Here is a 20,391-nt window from a genome sequence, read left to right as displayed (position 1 = left end):
AATATTCTACATTTTTATATTAGACTGTTTTGTGAAAACTTTCTATTAGAATTTAAAAGACTCCATATTAAATGTTTTTATTTTGTTAAAGAATAAATGAGGTAAATAGATTCATTTAACTTTGAGGCAAGCACAAATTTTGTGCTTGGATATATGGCTAAGATAATATTTCTTACAAAATATCCATTGTAAAGAACATTTCTTCCTTTGCCTAGACATGTAAAAATTGCTTTGGTAAATTATTTGAGAAAGAGAATTACTTCCTCTCAGCCTTATTTTGTCTTAATTGTATTTATGACATTAACACTATTAAATGGATGTTACAAATTGTTATGAGCTGGTTGTTTTGAAGATAAATTTGATACAGTCCATGAGCAGTAGCAGTAAACAATTTAGGCCATCATACAGGATGAAAAATTATAGTCTAAACTGGACAAGAGCATTGAGGACAGACCATAATGTTTCTCATGAGAGGCCTTCAAGCAATGCCTTTTGACCGTTTAGCGTGATGCCCCAATGACAGAGGAACAGAGTGAGCTGACAGTAAACTTGAGGAAGACAGGTACCATCGCTCATCCTCAGCATTCATGAGAATCGTGCAGTGTATGTGTTTTAATGTAAAATGTCTAGAATTATTTAACAGTTAAATTTTTTAGCTCTTCTCCTTCTGTACCTTTCAACTCAGGTTCTAAAATGATGGGCTGTTGGGTTTATAGATTAACAAGGTTCCCTCTTTTTCCTTTTTCTCCAGTTGTCTAGCTTGTGTGTAGCTAAAATACTCAAGAATAGGAAAAGTAAGGTAGAAATAGTAAAAGGATGAGTTAGATCTTAAAAGAAGTTTGCAGATCTAGTAAGAAAGATATTGGACATAGGAGACTTAGACGTAAACTGTCATATTGAGACCATGATTTGACTTTCAAATTTAAATTAAAAAAAACTAGAATTATGCTTTTTGCTTATTAATATAATCCCTTCTGCTGGAGGGATTCAAGATATGAGAATTAAAGATAAGAAAACAAAATGTGTTTCTAAAGAACCTAGAATAACATTTTGGTCTCAGAACCCCTTTATACTCTTAAAAAGTATTGAGTTTTTGTTTAATGTGTCTCTTGGTAGAAGACAGCTGGACTACCATTTGCTTCTGTGTTCAGTCTTTGGCCATATCACATTTAATTCAGCCTCTTGAAAACTTCAGTTTATACTTGTGAGGGATTGAGAATAAAAAAGACAAATAATGTCTTTGTATTATTATTAAAATAGTGGTAGCTTTGAACCTCTGAAAGTTAACTTAGGGTCTCTCAGAGTTTCCTGGGCCGCAGTTTTTGAATTGCTACCCTAGAAATTGTTTTGAAAAGAAAAGAAAAAAAAAAAAAACCAAGTAAATTCAGACAGAATTAAATTTAACTTTCTTGGGTTATGTAGTAAATATTTTAATTTCATAAAGTATTTCGTAAAAGTTAAAATTTCACTGAGAAAACATTTCAGTAAAAGTAAACAGACCCTTGAAAACTGTTTAATAGCAGCATACATATCAAAAATGACATTTTATTCTGTTGTCTTCTGAGGCACAGAGTAATTGGAGGCACATAGTATTTGTGAATCCCAGAGTGGGAAGATGCCTTTACTTAGTGGTAGGATGGCTCAGAAGAAGAGTTGTAGTACAAGGTTACTCCTTGGTTTAGTTAAAGGAAAAACGCATTTTGATGTATGAACAGTAGCCTCTATCAGCTAGAGAAACTATAACTTCATTAGTACTTTTAGAAACCAAACTACACATTTCTTCTTTCCAGAAACATCTTCACAACTGAAACAGTAGAAATTAATGTTAAATATTCTGTTAGGTCACTGTCTTTTGTGTGTGTTCAAAATGTTTTAAAATTTTCTATAAATGTTTTAATCTATTTTAAAAGGAAAGCAGAAACATTAGTTGCTTTAAGATAACTTGCTCTATGAACAATTACATAATATTTGTGTTACTTTTCCTTCTCTTTCACTCATCTCATATATTTGGCACATATTTTTGCTCTTTTTTTCTTCTTCTAATGTCTCTCTGCATCCGTTTCTCTCTCTCCCTCCTTCTCCACCTTCAATCCAGGTAATCGCTCCTGGTTTTTTCCTCTCATTTTCCATAGTAACTTTCTCACTGGTCAGCTGTTGTTACCCTAATCTTTAGCCTGCGTATTCTAAATCTACTTACTGCCCACCTATTTTATTTAAGCCTTCTCTTTCTTCATGTATCATTTCTTTAGTAATGTAATAAAGGATTAGCAATATCACAGAATTTTTACAGTTGGAAGGAATTCATTTGATAAAATCACTTGCCCTTCATTCACTAGGCAAAATCACAGCTAAACTCAGTTCTCCAGATTTCCAAACCTGCATTGGCTCACAAGTCCCCTAGTATTAAGTACAACCTGCCTAGCTTGGCATTCTTGGGTCTGACCAACTATTTCTGTGTAAACTGTCTTATTGTGCCACCGTGTTAACACACACTACCCACCACCACTACCATGATTGTTCTTTCCTTCTTCATTTTTCATTTTCATCTCTTTGCACATTATGCTCATCTTTTATGTTCAGCTCTAGTTTTAGATATTCCCCTTAGAGAACTCAGTGCTTTTGTAAGTTCTTTATGTCAATTCCACAAACTTGTTACCTGTTCGTATATGTCTGGCCTGTTACGCCAAAAATGATGACTGTTTCTATTTTAGTATAACTATATTTTATGACTTTTCCCTTATTTATTCATTGATTTATGAGGAAATCATTCTGTGATTTACACAGAATTTATGAGTTTCTTTGCATAGATTTCCCTGGAAAATTATAAGAGTGATTCGATTCATAAATATTTAAGTTTTATGTATCTTGTCAGTAGCACATGTGTTGAATTAATTAAGTATACATTAATAGACATTTGAAATTCATAGAGTAAAATTTCATATGTAAAATTCTAGACATCATCTGGTCATACACATCCTCATTTCAGCAATTATTAATTACAGTGAAACCTGTGAGAGCTGGAACTCGACGGATTGCCTGCTTTTCTGAAGTCTCGCGAGTTTTCTAAGCCTTTGACAGGGTGCACTCTGACCGCTTTCCTGTCACTCATTTTAGTGGAAGATATTTTGAGTTTTCATTCTCTGAGCAGGTCCTACCTTACACAGCTTCCAGCTTTCATGGGTTTTATTGTTTATTAATGCTTTGAAATGTCCATATGAAGCAAAGATTAAAATTGGTGCCTGGATCTTAGAAATATTCTATGGTCTTTAAATACCTCAGTCTCAACAAAACAGTTTTTAAAAATGTATTATGAAGTAAGTAACTTCTTTTTCCAATTCCTCTCCGTTACAGATGATTACCGTGAATGCTTCCTTGTTTCCTAGCTCTGTGGCCAACTCCTTAATAGCAGTTGGAAATGATGGGCTCCAAGAAAGAGACAGAATGGTTCGAGCATGCATTGCAATTATCTGTGAACTAGGTCAGAATTTTCTTCGTGTTAAAAATGTAGTATTTTAAAGAGAGAATTTAACATTTCTTATTGCCTTTAATACATGAATTCTTTAGTTATTGGTACAAAGTATGAAAAAGTACGATATTCCTGATAAGGAAGTAGAGGACTTGTTATTTAACAATAATTTCAAAGCAACATTAACTTCTGTACATTTTAAAATTATAGTCAACATGAAATTTAGTATAGAAATTGTCCAAATTCCAGAAATTAGATTGAAATCTCTTAAAATCTGAATCTCAGAAATTAGTTAACCACACTACATCTTGATGTGGGTTAAAAACAAACAACCCACCATACATATAAACTGAATGCTAAATACAAGAGCATTAAAGAGTTAAATGAGAAACAACTGAGTGGGGAAAAACACGGATGAGTGCTTATTTGATACTTGAAAGGAAAAGGAGTTTTGACTAAATCAAAAAAAATCACACAGGGATTTCAGCCACTATAGATTTTACTATAAAGAGCCAAAAAACAGTGCCAGAACAAGTAAGGGAAAAATAAATATAACAAATATGATACCCAAAAATATATGTATATGTTAGATAGTAACATATATACAAATTAATAGGAAAAACAGGTAATTCCCAAAGAAATATATGGCTAATCAACAGCTTTAAAAAGTTCAGCCTCACTTATAATCAAGGAAATTTAATTTTAAATATTAAGACAATATTTCTTCTCACCAAAAGTAGAAGTGATGTGGGTTACATCCCCTCTTGATGTAACTTAAAAATAAATTATTAACAGATGTTTAAAGAAACAGAAGCAGAACCAAATCCTACCACTAAGGATTTTAAATACTGATCACAAAACTTTTTGATTTAGAGACAAGGTCAAAGATGATTAAAGATTTTAGAAGATAGTAAAAATTTAACTTCACATCAATGTATGTAAAACCCATTACCATTGAGTCAATTCTGATGCATAGCAACCCTACTGGACAGAGTAGAACCGTCCCGTAGGGTTTCCAAGGAGCGACTGGTGAATTTGAACTGCCTACCTTTTAGTTAGCAGCTGAGCTCTTAATCACTGTGCCACCAGGGCTCCTGTCAATGTATACCATTCCCTAAAAGGTATACTCAGAGTTAACTTTGCATCATAAAATGCTTTTATAATTAAGCACAAAATAATGAAAAGAAGTGAATTAACCAATCTAACTCAAGAAATGGGGAAAAGAAAATTCATTTCCAAGATAAGCAGGAGGAAAGCAACAATAAAGTTGTGAGTCTTAATGAATTAGAAAATGAGATAGGTTATTAAATTTAATCTGTGTTGACTGGAAGAAAAAAAATACACAAATCTTTGGGAAATGAAAAGATCAGAAAAAGAAAAGATTGATATAAAAATGAGGAAGAGAAGATAATAGATTTTTAAAATTGTAAGATAACATATATGTGTGAAAATCTCATTGAAATGGATGGTTTTTCAGGGAAAAAATTAATTTCCAGTTAACTCAAAAAGTAGAAAATCTGGTAAATCAAAACCATAGAAATAATTAAAAACATTGACAAAATAGTTACCCCTCACAAAGACTTATCCAGGTGATTTTGTCTTAAAAAAAAAAAAAAAATTCAAGGAATACGTAATTCATGTAGAATAATCTGTCCTATAGTGTGAAAAAAAAATAGAAACCTGCTAATTTTTTAAGTGAGATTAGTATTTTGTATACACACATACCCACACATAGAAAATTTAAAAAACTAGGTTACTTTGTTAACAAAATATTTATCTGAAATCAAAACTTGATCTTAATGGTGAATCTCGGTAGATACTACATCCCTTTGACTCTTAACCACAATTGTTTTAGAACTTTTAACTAGATTAGTAAGATAAAATAATGAATGAAGTTTACATATTGGAAAGGCAGAATAGTACTTTGTGGGTGATATCTTATTTCTAGAAAACTGAATTAACTGAAAAACAACTTAAGTACTTTCAGTATAGTAGAAATGTGAAAGTACAGATTTGGTAGATTTATGTTTCAGCAGTAATCAGTAAATATACTAGAAAAAAATGATACAATTTCCAGAGTTGAAAAAATAAACTGTGTACAGCAAATAATAAAAAAGGTATATGATTTGCATGTGTTTGGGGTTAGTACTGACTTTTGAGCTTGTCAAATTAATGCTCATAAAGGCAAAATTAATCTGTGAGGGTAGAAATCAGAATAGTGATTGTCTGTGTGATGGAGGGAGACTTGAAAATTGGAAAATGATGTTAAGAATGCTATACCTTGATTGGGGTATTGGTTACAAGAATGTAGACATTGTTCAAAATGTATTTACTGTATCATTAAGATCTATGCATTTTAATGTTTGTAATTATATCTCAATTAAAAAAAAAAAAAAGAAACCTAATTCTGAAATTCAGCTGAAAGAATAAACAGGAGAGAACTGACCATAAAAAATATTTTTGTAAAAGAATAGAGGGAAAGGGAAGATGTTCTCAGAATTTAAAAAAGAAATATTTATCTAGTCATTAAGAAACAGAAAAATGAAAAAAAATCAAGAGTTGCAAATCCTGATGCAGACAATGTTAGTATATTAAAAAAGTATAAAAATCAGTTTAGGAAGCATGATGGTGTTATTGATTAAACATTTGAAAAGAAAAAGGAATTTGTCATCTTAAACCACACTCATTTTCCTGACAGATTGAAAACATAAATGTACATCATGCTCTTATTTAAAACACACACATGTGCACAGAGAAAGTGCCTGATGGAGTAATAGAGGAGTTTTGACCTTAAATTTGTCATTAAAGTATGTGTATGTGTGTGTATCATAACAGTAAAGATAGAGAAATGAAATATTCCGTTTTAGAAAAAATTGAAAGTCAGGTTACAAATCAGACAAAAGATATGAACCAGATAAAATGCTAATAATCTCACTTTATAAATAGCTCTCTGCAATTGATGGGAAAAGAAAAAAAAATCAGTAAAATATGAACAAAGAATATAGAAAGATATTTCAGATATGTTAAAAAAAATCAAGTTTTAGGGAAGAGTACTCAATGACTTCTTACTAGATACATTTTAAGCACGTGCCCTTTTAAATGTCATTAACTAGAAAATTTTTCAAATCAGAAAGGAAATTGAGTTTTAAAGTAAAAGCCCAGGCTTCTGATGACTTTATTAATTCCCCCCAATATAATATTTAAGTTTTTTCTCTTTTATTTTAGCACTTCAGAATCCAGAGGTGGTGGCCCTTCGAGGTGGACTAAATACCATCTTAAAAAATGTGATTGATTGCCAATTAAGTCGAATAAATGAGGCCCTTATTACTACAATTTTGCACCTTCTTAATCATCCAAAGACCCGGCAATACGTGAGAGCTGATGTAGAATTAGAGGTAGGAACTTCATATTCTTTTCAGTTTTGAAATATGACTTTAAATACGTAGTCTTACTTTGAAATTCTAAAATTAATAGATGCAGCACAGCATTAATTATCAAACCTAAATTAACTAATACTAGCTTATTCCTGGCAGTGTTTTGTAGCTCATTCAGTTTGGACTAAATTGAAACTATTATCCTCAGGAATATTTCATCAGCATGTAGAGTGAAGTTTATTTTTGTATTATATATAAAAAGTTTGCTGAGCAAATCAGAGTACAAGTAAGGTTACATAAGACATTTACCTATTTAAGAAAACTGTCTTTAAGGACTTTAGTGCAATAGTTGTGTGTTAATAGGTCCTTCTTATTATACACTATTCGTTAAGCCAGGCTAAAATTTTCTAAACTTGGAAGCACTTGATTAGCAACTATAATTACCTCATATACTAGAAAGATATAGAATACATGTCTTTTTTAAATATTTTTCAATTTAAAATCTTCATTCAGTTAGTTTTTTACAAGTTAGTCTAAAGTTAAGCTGCGGTATACTCGTCTTTATGAAAAAGTTTAATGAGGTTGGATCAGAGTTAGTTATCATATACTCTCTTAGTTTATTTGTGTGAATGTACTATATTATTGTCCATTGCATGACATTCAGGGTAGGTTTAAATCAAGGATTTCTTTATGTTAATGTATGAAATTATACAAGGTATAAAAGTTTTATTGTTCCCTAATTTGTCTTTCTAAATCATCTTATGAAACCTGTCTTTACTGTTGTACTTCTGGTTTTATTAGAGCAACTAGAAACATTTGAGATTATAAAATTGACATTAGCCTATAGCATTAATTAAAACAGCTAAGTACATCATCTCAGTGATCTCAAATAGTTACTCATAGGAGTCCTAGTGAATAAACACATTTTTAAAATATTTTATGGTGTATGTTTATCTTTTGTCTTTATCAAGTAGAAAAAATTATAGTTATAAAATTGAAGAGATAATTATGGTAAGAGAAAATACGTAAGATGTAAAGATTTCTTTTTGTTCCTATATAATTGATTAGTATGTAATTATATAATTGATTAGTAAAACAGATTAGTAAAGCCTTTATATAAATGAAAAAAAAAAACTCAGGTTATGGTAGACTTTTTAAGCACACTAATATATTTACTTATATCTTTTTCTTTAAAACAGCAGACATTGGTTTGTTTTTTCTTTTTCTTTTTTCTCTCCTAATAAGATCTCCAGAATAGCATAGAGATTGAGAGCATAGACTTTGGACTCTATAGATCTTGTTTGGTATTTTGCTGTACAAAATATTAGCTTTATGAACTTGGACTTGTTAGCCTCTCTTGGACCCATTTTCTCCATAGAGAAAATGAAAGTCATGATTCTTGATATTTCCCAAATTCTGAAGCTTTGCTGATTGGGTAACTAAAGTTCTAAGGTTAAAACTTACGACATATATAGAAAAAAATCTCACAGTCTTTTGCTGCTGAGGAGAAAATTACTTGGTAATCTCTCTATTCAAAGTACTGGAGGGGGCCATACTTAAGAACATGAGCAAACCAGAGGTATTCTTAGTCTTACCAAATATACAAGGTAGCCTCAACTTAGTTTGTGATTAGAATAAGGTGATCAGCCCCCTTTATCTACCTCTTATAGAGAAAAGAGCAAACTATCTCTAGTGGAAGATAACATCATTTGGAGTTTTTTTTTTTTTTTTTTTTTTTCCAATGTACAATGTCTGACATTCCAGCAAAAATTTCTTTTTATACAAAAAACAAATCAAAACAAAACCCATTACTGTCCAGTCAATTCCCACTCATAGCTACCCTATAGGACAGAATAGAACTGCCCCATAAGGTTTCCAAGAACAGCTGGTGGATTTGAACTGTCCACCTCTTGGTTAACAGCTGTAGCTCTTACCCACTGTGCCACTAAGCCACTGTGCTGTAGCTCTTAGCCACCAGGGCCCTATGACTAAACAGCCCCTTTCCTCCTGTTAAAAAAAAAAAAAAAAATCAGTAGAAACAGCCCCACAAGTGATCCAGATATTGCAGTTAGAGAAAAAGACTTTGAAACAACCATGATTAATTTTTTTAGGAAAATGAGGGAAAAAAAGGAAGAAAATAGATTAAATAATGTAAAAATTCACCAGAGCATTGGAATATATAATAAGAATCAAATGCAAATTCTGGTACTAAAACATGTAATATCTGAAAGTCACAATTCAGTGAAATTAAGAATGCACCTTGGACAAGAGGGGAGTATTAGTAAACTGGAAGAAAGGCCAGTAAAAATATCCAGAGTGAAGCACAGAGGATAAAAAAAGAAAGGAAATAAACAGAACAGAGCAAAAAAGAGTGAAACACACTTGTAATTTTTGGAAAGGAGAGAGAAAATGGATGAAAGCAAATACCAAAGAGACAGTGGCCAAAACTTTCTTTCCAAAACTCATGAAGCTTCATATTCACAAAGCTAAGAAAACTCCAAAAAAGATAATTTCAGGCACATCATGATGCTGCGCTATATGAAGAAGAATGTGGCCTCAGGATTGGAGGAAGACTCACAAGCAACCTGCGATATGCAGATGACACAACCTTGCTTACTGAAGCTGAAGAGGACTTGAAGCACTTATTGATGAAGATCAAAGACCACAGCTCTCAGTATGGATTATACCTTAACATAAAGAAAACTAAAATTCTCACAACTGGGCAAATAACCAGTATCGTGATAAACAGAGAAAATACTGAAGTTGTCAAGGATTTCGTTTTACTTGAATCCACCATCAACACCCATGGAAGCAGCAGTCAAGAAATCAAATGATGTATTGCATTGGGCAAATCTGCTACAAAAAACCTCTTTTAACTGTTAAAAAGCAAAAAGATGTCACCTTGAAGGCTAAGGTACGTCTGACCCAAGCCATGATTTTTTCAGTTGCCTCGTATGTATGTGAAAGCTGGAAAATGAGTAAGAAAGACTGAAGAAGAATTGATGCCTTTGAATTATGGTGTTGGTGAAGAATATACCATGGACTGCAAGAATGAACAACTCTGTCTCGGAAGAAGTACAACCAGAAGGCTCCTTAGAAGCGAGAGTGGCAAGACTTCGTCTCACGTACTTTGAACGTGTTGTCAGGGAGGACCAGTCCCTGGGGAAGGACATCATGCTTGGTAGAGGATCAGTGAAAAAGACTCTCAGCAAGATGGACTGACACAGTGGCTGCAGCAATGGGCTCAAGCACAGCAGTGATTGTGAGGATGGCTTGGGACCAGACAATGTCTCGTTCTGCTGTACGTAGGGCCACTGTGAGTCGAAAGTGACTCGATGTCGTCTAACAACGACAACAGCAGGCACATCCTGATAAAATTGTTGGAAATCAAGATGCAGAAAAGTCTTTTTAAAGGTGGCTTGAGAAAAAAAGACTTTTCTTTCAATGGAGCAAGTCTGACACCTGATTTCCCAACATACTAGAAACCAGAAAACATCTTTAAAGTACTAAAAGAAAGTAACTGCCAACCTAACGCATAGAAAATATTTCACAAACAAAGGTAAAATAAAGATTTTTCAGACTAAACAAAAAGAAAATACTTGAGGGAATTAACAGAAACACTGCTCTTTTGGATTTCTTTTATGTTGTGTGGACACTAAGCCCAAGGCGAGTCTCACATGTGGAGGAACTGAGCTCTTGTGAGTGAACCACCTTGTAAGCAGATCCTCCAGCTCCAGTCAAGTCTTCAGATGATTGCAGCCCTGGCTGACATTTTTACCACAACCTCATGAGAGACCTGGAGCTATAATTACACAGCCAAGCCTCTCTTAGATGCTTGACTCACAGAAACCATGTGATATAATAAATGTTCATTGTTTTGTTTTTTAAAAAAGAAGATTAATAGGGATAGTCAAAACAATGAGACCGAGCTAAGGAAATGTAAGAAGGAATGAAAGGAAGAAAAAGTAAATATGTGAGTAAAAATAAAAGGGTACTGACTGTCAAAAGTAATAGTAATATGTCTGTATTTTAAATTATACTTAGTATTATAATTTATGTCCACAGTAATGTAATAGGCAAGGGGAGAGGTTGGTAAATAAGATACAGTGGTTCTAAAGTTATAAAAGTAATGAGTGAATTTTGCAAGGTTCAATCTACAAAAATGGATTTTTTTTATATAAGAAACAAAAGGAAAACGAAATTTGCGAAATGAAATCATTTAAATAATGTTCAGAAACAGGCAAAACTACTTTATGATATTCGAAGTCAGGATAATGGTTATCTTAGGGTAGGTAGGGCTGCAAGGGAGTCATGAGAGGGCTTTGAGGATGCTGATAATGTTTTCTTCATCTGGTGCTGGTTACACAAGAAAATCCATCAAACTGTACATTTATGACTTGTGCAGTATTTTATATGTATGTTATGCTTCAAATTAAAAGTTTAAAAACTCCTTTTGTACACTAAAAAAATCACCTAACGGAGTTTTCTGTGATGCATTTGAAGAAGTAAGTCTCTCAAGCAGTAAACCCAATTAAAGATATGGAGAAATGGAATTCATTTTAGCTAATATAGCTTGTTATTGTTATAGGAAGGTTGCATTTTATAATAAGGACTCTTTGTCTTCTTTTTCTTTTTAATAGCGAATTTTAGCTCCCTATACTGATTTTCACTACAGGCATAGTCCAGATACAGCTGAAGGACAGCTCAAGTAAGTACCATTTTGTTCCTAATAATTTATGATGGGTATGTGTGTTGACATTAAGGCTTCTAGATTTGTCTGACTGCGTGTAGAGCTAGAGAAAAGTAAGTTTAAGTAGATTTCCTATTTCATGGAATTATGTTGTATTGCTCTCATAATATAATTAACTTTGGTTTCAAAAATAAAACTAAACTTTGGAAATTTAATATTTTAGAATTTATTTTTAAAAAATTTAAGATAGGCTGCAGTAGAAACCTAGATCTTTAATTATTTTTCTGTTTCTATGTGCTTTTAGCAAAATTAACATTGAGGGACTAAGAATGAAATAATGAGAGAATAAAGAGCTTCCTTAAATTAAGTAAGCAGAAAGATGTCATATATCGAACTTTGAGGGTAAGGTTAATGGAAGTAAATGGTAACAGAGTAAAGATTATTTTCTAGAAATGAGGCAGTAAGTGTTCACTAGGTACTGAAGGATAATTTTATAACTAAAATGATCCAGGGTCAAATAATATACTATCTGAAGATTTTGCAAATGACACAGTTCCAATAAATATGCCATGAGCTATTTTTTAGTTGGGTTGTTGGATTGCAGTCATAGTCACTTATTTTAATAGGTAGCGTGTGTATGTGTGTGTGTGTATATATATATATATTTAATTCCTGACTAATTTTGGAACATTGAGAAACGGGGATATATTTGTTGTTTTCATTTTTATCCTGAAATAAAATTAATGGTCCTATATCTTCAATTGCATCCATCACTTTGGACTTATTATCATGCCCTAATATCAGCTAAGAAATCAGAATAGATGTCCTCAGTTTAAGGCTTCTGAAAGCTTATTTCTAATAATAACTAAGATTTTGAGTTGGGATTTTCGAGCCTCTTTTCTCTGGTTCTCACTATAAGATTTGGACATTCTCTTTATTGTTAGAGAGTGTAGGAGTTTCTTATTGCTGCACAACAAATGTAACAGCATAAAACAACACCCATTTATTAACTCAGAGTTCTGTACATCAGAAGTCTGGCCTTGCTGTTACCTGGAAGCTGTGGTAAAGAACCCTTTTCCAGGCTCATTCAGGTTGTTGGCAGAATTCACTTCCTTGTAGTTGTAGGGCTGAGGGCTCTGTTTACTTGCTGGCTGGCAGCCGCAGGCTAAGCTCAGCTTCTAGAGACGCTCTCATTCCTTGGCCCCCTCCGTCTTCAAAGGCAGCAACTATGTCTCCAGTCCTTCTTATGCTTCACACCCCTCTGACTTCCTCTTCTGGGACCAGCTAGAAAAAGCTCTTCAATTAAATCAAGCCCACCCAGATGATCTCCCTATCTTAAGATCAACTGGGCCATATAAGGAGAATGTAATCACAGCAGTGATATCTCATCATATGCACAGGATCCAGGGAAATGAGTGATTTTTAAAATATTACAAATGTCCCTGGTAAGTTAGAGAATGAATTACCACACAATTAACCTATGTCACCAAGATTTTTAAAAGAAGGAACACTAAAAACTTAATCACACAGGTGTCTCATTCTCACTTTTTTCATCCTCCCCCATTTTAGTTTCTGTTATATTTTCAATTTGAATGGTGCTACAGAGCTTAGTTTGATTTTTTTTTTTTACCAGCTTTTCATTCCCCTTTTGTAGATTATCTGATTGCTTACTACTGTCTAATTTGATATTTTGTCACTGCTGTTTATCCCTTCTGTTCTTTTTCTTTCCCACTTTTCTGTATTCTCATAACTATTAAGAATTTTATTAGGGAAAAAGAAAAGATGGCACAGGAAGAAATGAATAGTCAACAGGGTAGAGGTGCTGGTTGAGGTGACATGAATAGAGAGTACAAGATTACTATTAGGTATTGAAACTGGACATAAGCCCCATCTGGAGAATGTTCAATGGATACAAGTAGCTCTGTTGCTTAACTAATTGCCGTAACTATTGTATGGAAAAGAACAACTGAGATGAATGCGTATACAATTGTCAAGGAAGAAAGTAGCTAGTGATACAAAAAAAAAAAATCATATGTAGTTGTTTAATAACATTTCAGTGAAGGTATGGATTGTTCAGCTTGTTGGGAACACAGGAATAAGTTTGAGGCCAAGATATTGAAATAAAGAGAATGCATGTGGTAAAAGTGAGAGGTTTACGCAGTAATTTCCTTTGCTAGGGGCAACCTTGGGACAGAGATGCTGATTACAAAGACTAATGTTTTCTAATGCTCAAAGGTGTTAATGAGCCATCTAAGAATGGCTTTCAGAAAGAGCGGGGAACATAGAACTGAAAACAGGAATTTATAACTTATTTTTAACTATGCCGTCAATTTTACACTGGGAGTCAGTATATAGTTAGGTGGAGGAACCCTGGTGGCACAGTGGTTAAAGCTATGTCTGCTAATCAAAAGGTCAACAGTTCAAATCCACCATCGGCTCCTCGGAAACCCTATGGGGCAGTTCTACTCTGTCCTGTAAGGTTGCTATGAGTCAGAATCAACTCAATGGCTACGGGGGTTTTTGTTTTTTATAGTTAGGTAATTTGCTTTGGGGTAGATCTGGATTTTTTTTTTTTTTTTAAAACATATTCTTTTAATTTCCTGTGTAAATAGTTAAACATTGTCATGGATTGAATTGTGTCCCTCAAAAATTGTGTGTCAGTTTGGCTAGGCCAAGATTCCCAGTATTGTATGATTGTCTACCATTTTGTCATCTGATGTGATTTTCCTGTGTGTTCTAAATCTTAACTTCTGTGATGTTAATGAGGCAGGATTAGAGGCAGTTATGTTAACGAAGCAGGAGTCAATCTACAATATTAGGTTGTATTTTAAGCCAATCTCTTTTGAGATATGAAAGAAAAGCGAGCAGGGAGACATGGGGACCTCATACCACCAAGAAAGCAACAACGGGAGCAAAGCGGATCCTTTGAGCCTGAGGTTCCTGTGCTGAGAAGCTCCGAGACCAGAGAGATTTATGACAAGGACCTTCCTCCAGAGCCTACAGAGAGAAAAAGCCGCATCCCCTGGAGCTGGTGCCCTGAATTCAAACTTCTAGCCTACTAGACTGTGGGAGAATAAACTTCTGCTTGTTAAAGCCATCCACTTGGAGTGTTTCTGTTACAGCAGCACTAGATGACTAACACAAACATTAACTAATGATAACTCTTGTTCTGATATAGTAATAGGAAAAGCATCAGTTTTTTTGGTAACATTTTATTTCCTTGCTTTCCTCTCCCCTCCCCTTGTAACAGAGAAGACAGAGAAGCACGGTTTTTAGCCAGTAAAATGGGAATCATAGCTACATTCCGGTCCTGGGCAGGTAAGTTACTCTGCACTGCTTGAATCATCCACTAAGAAGAACTTGACTTTTTTTAAAATGAGGAATTATTATTTCTGCATCCAATTTAGGTACTAATCTAGTCTTAATTTATATGTTGTTATTAGAGCCAAAGGAATTCATACAAAATTATTAAAATATGGTAAAGAAAATTTGTAATCATAACAAGGAAGCAGCTAATTTTGTGTTCAGTATGCATAGTTATTTATTGACTATTTGCAAGTCACTGAGCAATTTAAAAAAATTAAGCATAGTAGTAAGCAGAACAAGAAAATTTAAGCGTTTCTGTGTATTTAGGTAGAGTGGCTAAGACCTCAGGCTGCTAATGAAAAGGTCGGCAGTTCAGATCTACCAGCCACACTTTGGAAACCCTGTGGGACGGCTCTACTCTGTCCTCTAGGGTCACTGTGAGTCAGAGTCAACTCAACAGCAATGAATTAGGTAGCTCTAACTTACAGATACCTTTTCTATACAAATGGCTATTCTGGCCATCCGCTTGGCCCCTACCCAGTATATTTCCAGGGACTTTTTCTGTCCTCTTAACATCTTGGTAAAAACCTCTGCCTTGCTGTATGTCATGTCTGCCTACTTCTGCTGCCCTGATAGATAACCAAAGGAGATATATTCCTTCATTCTTTACCAGTCCCCGTACACTTTTTCAACATAGAAAGCAACTCAGTCCTTTGCTGAGTCTAGCCATCACTGCCTTTACGTCAGAGCTTAGAATAATTTTGTTTTCTGTATTTATTGCCATCACCCTTTACCATTCCTCAGTTTCCTTGGCATTAGAGTGGTTTCTATCCTACCCAAAAAATTAATGCTCTTCTACTTTAGCCACCAGAATATCGCCTCATTCTGCCTACTTCCAGAGTCTTTCCTACCTGTCTGTGTCTCTAATCTCTGCCAGCCTCTTTACTTAGTACTCCTTTCTCCCAGACTGTGACTTCTCCTGGAGCCCTGAAACACTGATTTATCATTAGAAACCTAGAAGCTTGAGAGTCTTCCATCCTCCTATTGATGTAAGGAGAGAAATAACAGAATTACAAATTAGAACTCTAAAGACATTTTTTCCCACAGAAATAATTTCCTAAATAGTGTTCAAGTTCTCTGATACTGAGTTAAATAAACTTTTGTGTATTTGTAACATTGTTTACATGATGTATCTCAACTTCCAAATGCCTGATTGACAAATGAGCTTTTAGAATGCAATTTCATCTTGAGTCCCACAACCTGTGTCCCTGTGTAGTGTGATCTGTAAAATTTCTGTATCCCCATCTGCAGCCTCTCAAACTGCTGCAAAACATCAGTGTTTGAAAAATACCATTTTGATGATTTAAGCAAATAAGTTTTGAGTTTTGAACTTAAATTCAAAGAGAAAATAATAGATTATTCATAAATATATGTGCTTAGTTAGAAGTAATGGAGAATTTCAGAGTCCTGTACAAGTTTTTTAAAAAAAGTTTTTTCAAACACTTCATTAAAAAAAAAAATTAAACATTGTACATTAAAAAAAAATCTGAAAACATTGTACAGGAATATCTATATCCCACCACCTAGATTTTCCTACCCCATGTGTCTGTCAGTTTGTCATACTGTGGGCGTTTGCATGTTGCCGTGATGCTGGAAGCTGCACCACTGGTATTCAAATACCTGCAGGTTCACCCATGGCGGACAGGTTGCAAGTTCAAGGTGAAGCTGAAGAAAATTATAACAAGTCCATGAAAGCCAAAGTATGACTTTGGGTATATCCCACCTGAATTTAGAGACCATCTCAAGAATAGATTTGATGCATTGAACGCTAACGACCAAAGACCAGACAAGTTGTAGAAAGACATCAAGGACATGATCCATGAAAAAAGTAAGAGATCATTAAAAAGACAGAAAGGAAAGACCAAAATGGATGTCAGAAGAGACTCTGAAACTTGATCTTGAACATCGAGTAGCTAAAGCGAAAGGAAGAAAGCATGAAGTAAGAGAGCTGAACAGAAGATTTCAAAGGGCAGCTCGAGAAGACAAAGTAAAGTATTATAATGAAATGTGCAAAGATCTGGAGATAGAAAACCAGAAGGTAAGAACACGTTTGGCATTTCTCAGGCTGAAAGAGCTGAAGAAAAAGTTGAAGCCTCGAATTGCAATATTGAAAAATTCTATGGGGAAAATATTAAATGATGCAGGAAGCATCAAAAGAAGATGGAAGGAGTACACAGAGTCACTGTACCAAAAAGAATTGGTTGATGTTCAGCCATTACAGGAGGTAGCATATGATGAGGAACCAATGGTACTGAAGGAAGAAGTCCAAGCTGCACTGAAGGCATTGGTGAAAAACAAGGCTCCAGGAATTGACGGATTATCAGTTGAAATGTTTCAACAAATGGATGCAGCACTGGAAGTGCTCACTCGTCTGTTCCAAGAAATTTGGAAGCCAGCTACCTGGCCAACTGACTGGAAGAGATCCATATTTATGCCTATTCCCAACAAAGGTGATCCAACCGAACGGGGAAATTATCGAACCAGTATCATTAATATCACGTGCAAGTAAAATTTTGCTGAAGATCATTCAAAAGTGGCTGCAGCAATATATCAACAGGGAACCGCCAGAAATTCAAGCTGTATTCAGAAAAGGGCCTGGAACAAGGGATATCATTGCTGATGTCAGATGAATCCTGGCTGAAAACAGAGAATACCAGAAAGATGTTTAGCTGTGTTTCATTGACTATGCAAAGGCTTTCAGCTGTGTGGATCGTAACAAATTATGGATAACATTGCATAGAACGGAAATTCCAGAACACTTAGTTGTGCTCCTGAGGAACCTGTACATAGATCAAGAACGGAACAAGGGGATACTGCGTTGTTTAAAGTCAGGCAAGGTGTGGGTCAGGGTTGTATCCTTTCACCATACGTATTCAATCTGTATGCTGAGCAGATAGTCTGAGAAGCTAGACTGTATGAAGAAGAATGGAGCTGATTATCAGGATTGAAGGAAGACATTAACAACGTGTGTCATGCAGATGACACAACCTTGCTTGCCAGAAGTGAAGAGGACTTGAGGCACTTAGTGATGAACATCAAAGACTACAGCCTTCAATATGGATTACATCTCACCATAAAGAAAACAAAAATCCTCACAACTGGACCAATAAGCAACATAGTGATAAACGGAGAAAAGATGGAGGTTGTCACGGATTTCATTTTACTTGGATCCACAATCAACACCCGTGGAAGCAGCAGTCAAGAAATCAAAAGACGCATTGCATTGGGCAAATCTGCAAAAAACCTCTTTCAGATGTTGAAAAGCAAAGATGTCACCTTGAAGACTAAGGTGCACCTGACCTTAGTCATGTGGTATTTTCAGTCACCTTATATAAAAAAAAAAAAAAAAAAATGTATATGAAAGCTGGATGATAAATAAGGAAGAAGAATTGATGCCTTTCAGTTGTGGTGTTGGCAAAGAATATTGAATATAAAATGGACTGCCAAAAGAACAAATAAATCTGTCTTAGAATAAGTATAACCAGAATGCTTCTTGGAAGCAAGAATGGCGAGACTATGTCTCACAGACTTTGGACATGTTATTAGGAGAGATCAGTCCCTGGACAAGGACATCATGCTTGGTAAAGTGGAGGGCCAGCAAAAGAGAAAAGACCCTCAACAAGATGGATTGACACAATGGCTGCAATGGTGGGTTCAAGTATAACAGCGATTGTGAGGGTGGCACAGGACTGGGCGGTGTTTTGTACTGTTCTACATACAGTCACTGTGAGTCAGAACCGACTTGATGGCACCTAACAACAACAGATTTTGCTGTGTTTGCTTTATACATATCTGCTGATCTACCCATCCCTGTGTGTATTCATTGGTCCATCTTATGTTATTCTAATGCATTTCCAAGTAAGCTGCAGGCATCACTACTTTTCACTCCTGACCACCTAGGATTTACGTTACTATAAGAGTTCAGTATTTACTTAGGTTTTTTTTTTTTTTTTTTAGGTAAATGCACACATCTTGAGTGTACCATTTGTCAAATGATTGCTTACTTGTAGGTAACTCAAATGCCTATTGAGATGTAGAACATTACCATCACCTCAGAAAGTTCCCTTTTGCCCCTTCCCAGTTAATCCCTGGAAACAACTGTTGTTCTGATTTTTTCGTCATAGATCAGTTTTGCCTGTTTTAGAACTTTATATGAGTGGAGTCATACTGTATGTACACTTTCATGTATGGTTTTTTTTATTCAACATAATGATTTTGAGATTCATTGATGTTATTTTATATATATGTGTATATATATATCAGTAATGTGTTCCTCTTTATTTCTGAGTAGCATTCCATTAGATAAACATACTGCGGTTTGTTTAGTCCTACTCCTGTTAGTTAACACCTGAGTTGTTTCCAGGTTTGACTATTCTAAATAAAAACTATAATGGCAGTCGTGATAAGCCTTTTGTGGACATGAGTTTTCATTTCTTTTGGGTACCTACCCAAGTAGAATTGCTGGGTCAGGGTGGGTGTATGTTTAATTTTATAAGAAACTGCCAGACTTTTCCCCAAAATACTTGTATTATTTTATACTCCCGTTGGCTGTCCGTGTGAGTTCCAGCTGCTCTACATCCTCAGTAGCATTTGGTGTCGTCAGTCTTTCATTTTAGCCATTCTCATGGGTGTGTAGTGGTATCTCATTGTGAATGTAATTTGCATTTCCCTGATGACTAATGGTATTGAACACTTTATGTGTGTTTATTGTCTATTCATATATCTTCTTTTGTGACATATGATTTTAATGTTTCAAATTATTTAATTCAGTTCTCTAACTTAAAAATATTTCATCCATGTATTTTATTTTGAAGTGTGTTGGGTATACCCAAAGTATACTTTTCTGCATATTTGGTAAATTTTATAATTAAACTTTTAAAAGATAAATATCGAACTCAGTTTTTCACTTTAGGCTGAGGGGGCCTTAAACAAGGGAAAGAGATCATTGTCTTATTCCCTCCAGTATTCTTGCTCCAGTGAATCGTTACATCAGCAAACGAGGGAGCATTTGGCAATAGGTTCGTGAACTTTAACTCTTCGATGTGAAACAAATAGAGAAAGGAATTTAAATGATGAAATTACTGGTAATAAATATCTAATCTATAGGGAAATACAGAGAATATTTAAAATACATTGTCAATTATGACAACCAAGTAATGTAATAGTATAATTTAGCCTGGAAGAATATCAGATTTACATTTATGGGTACATAAAACATAGCTATAGAAATTTTTTTTTTTTCCCAACTTCAACTCAGTGATGTTTCCTTTTTTTTCTTTTAGGTATTATTAATTTATGTAAACCTGGAAATTCTGGGATACAGTCTTTAATTGGAGTACTTTGCATACCAAATATGGAAATACGGGTAGGCAAAAAATATTGTGATTGTATCATCCCTGGACTCTGAACTCAGGAAATTAATTTGTAAAAAAAAAAAAGTACAAAAAATTATTTCAGGTGATGCTTTCTTTGCATGAATTTTTAATCTGTATCAT

The 20,391-nt window shown here is 34.4% G+C and overlaps 1 protein-coding gene across 6 annotated transcripts in view; it reads left to right on the top strand.

The window, feature by feature from the left end:
• Nucleotides 1–20,391, top strand: part of RICTOR (RPTOR independent companion of MTOR complex 2) — a 148,957-nt gene that overhangs the window by 85,310 nt on the left and 43,256 nt on the right. For all 6 annotated transcript variants that reach the window (XM_064271445.1, XM_064271449.1, XM_010588112.3 and 3 more), the window contains 5 exons: nt 3,352–3,478; nt 6,692–6,861; nt 11,481–11,548; nt 14,781–14,848; nt 20,179–20,261. In XM_064271445.1, the coding sequence (XP_064127515.1) occupies nt 3,352–3,478; nt 6,692–6,861; nt 11,481–11,548; nt 14,781–14,848; nt 20,179–20,261 (516 nt within the window). The remainder of the gene's footprint in view (nt 1–3,351; nt 3,479–6,691; nt 6,862–11,480; nt 11,549–14,780; nt 14,849–20,178; nt 20,262–20,391) is intronic.

This window comes from Loxodonta africana, chromosome 2 (assembly GCF_030014295.1).
Source record: "Loxodonta africana isolate mLoxAfr1 chromosome 2, mLoxAfr1.hap2, whole genome shotgun sequence".
Taxonomy (NCBI): domain Eukaryota; kingdom Metazoa; phylum Chordata; class Mammalia; order Proboscidea; family Elephantidae; genus Loxodonta; species Loxodonta africana.
The sequence above is the reverse complement of the archived record's forward strand: the minus strand, read 5'-3'. Positions and strand labels throughout refer to the sequence as shown.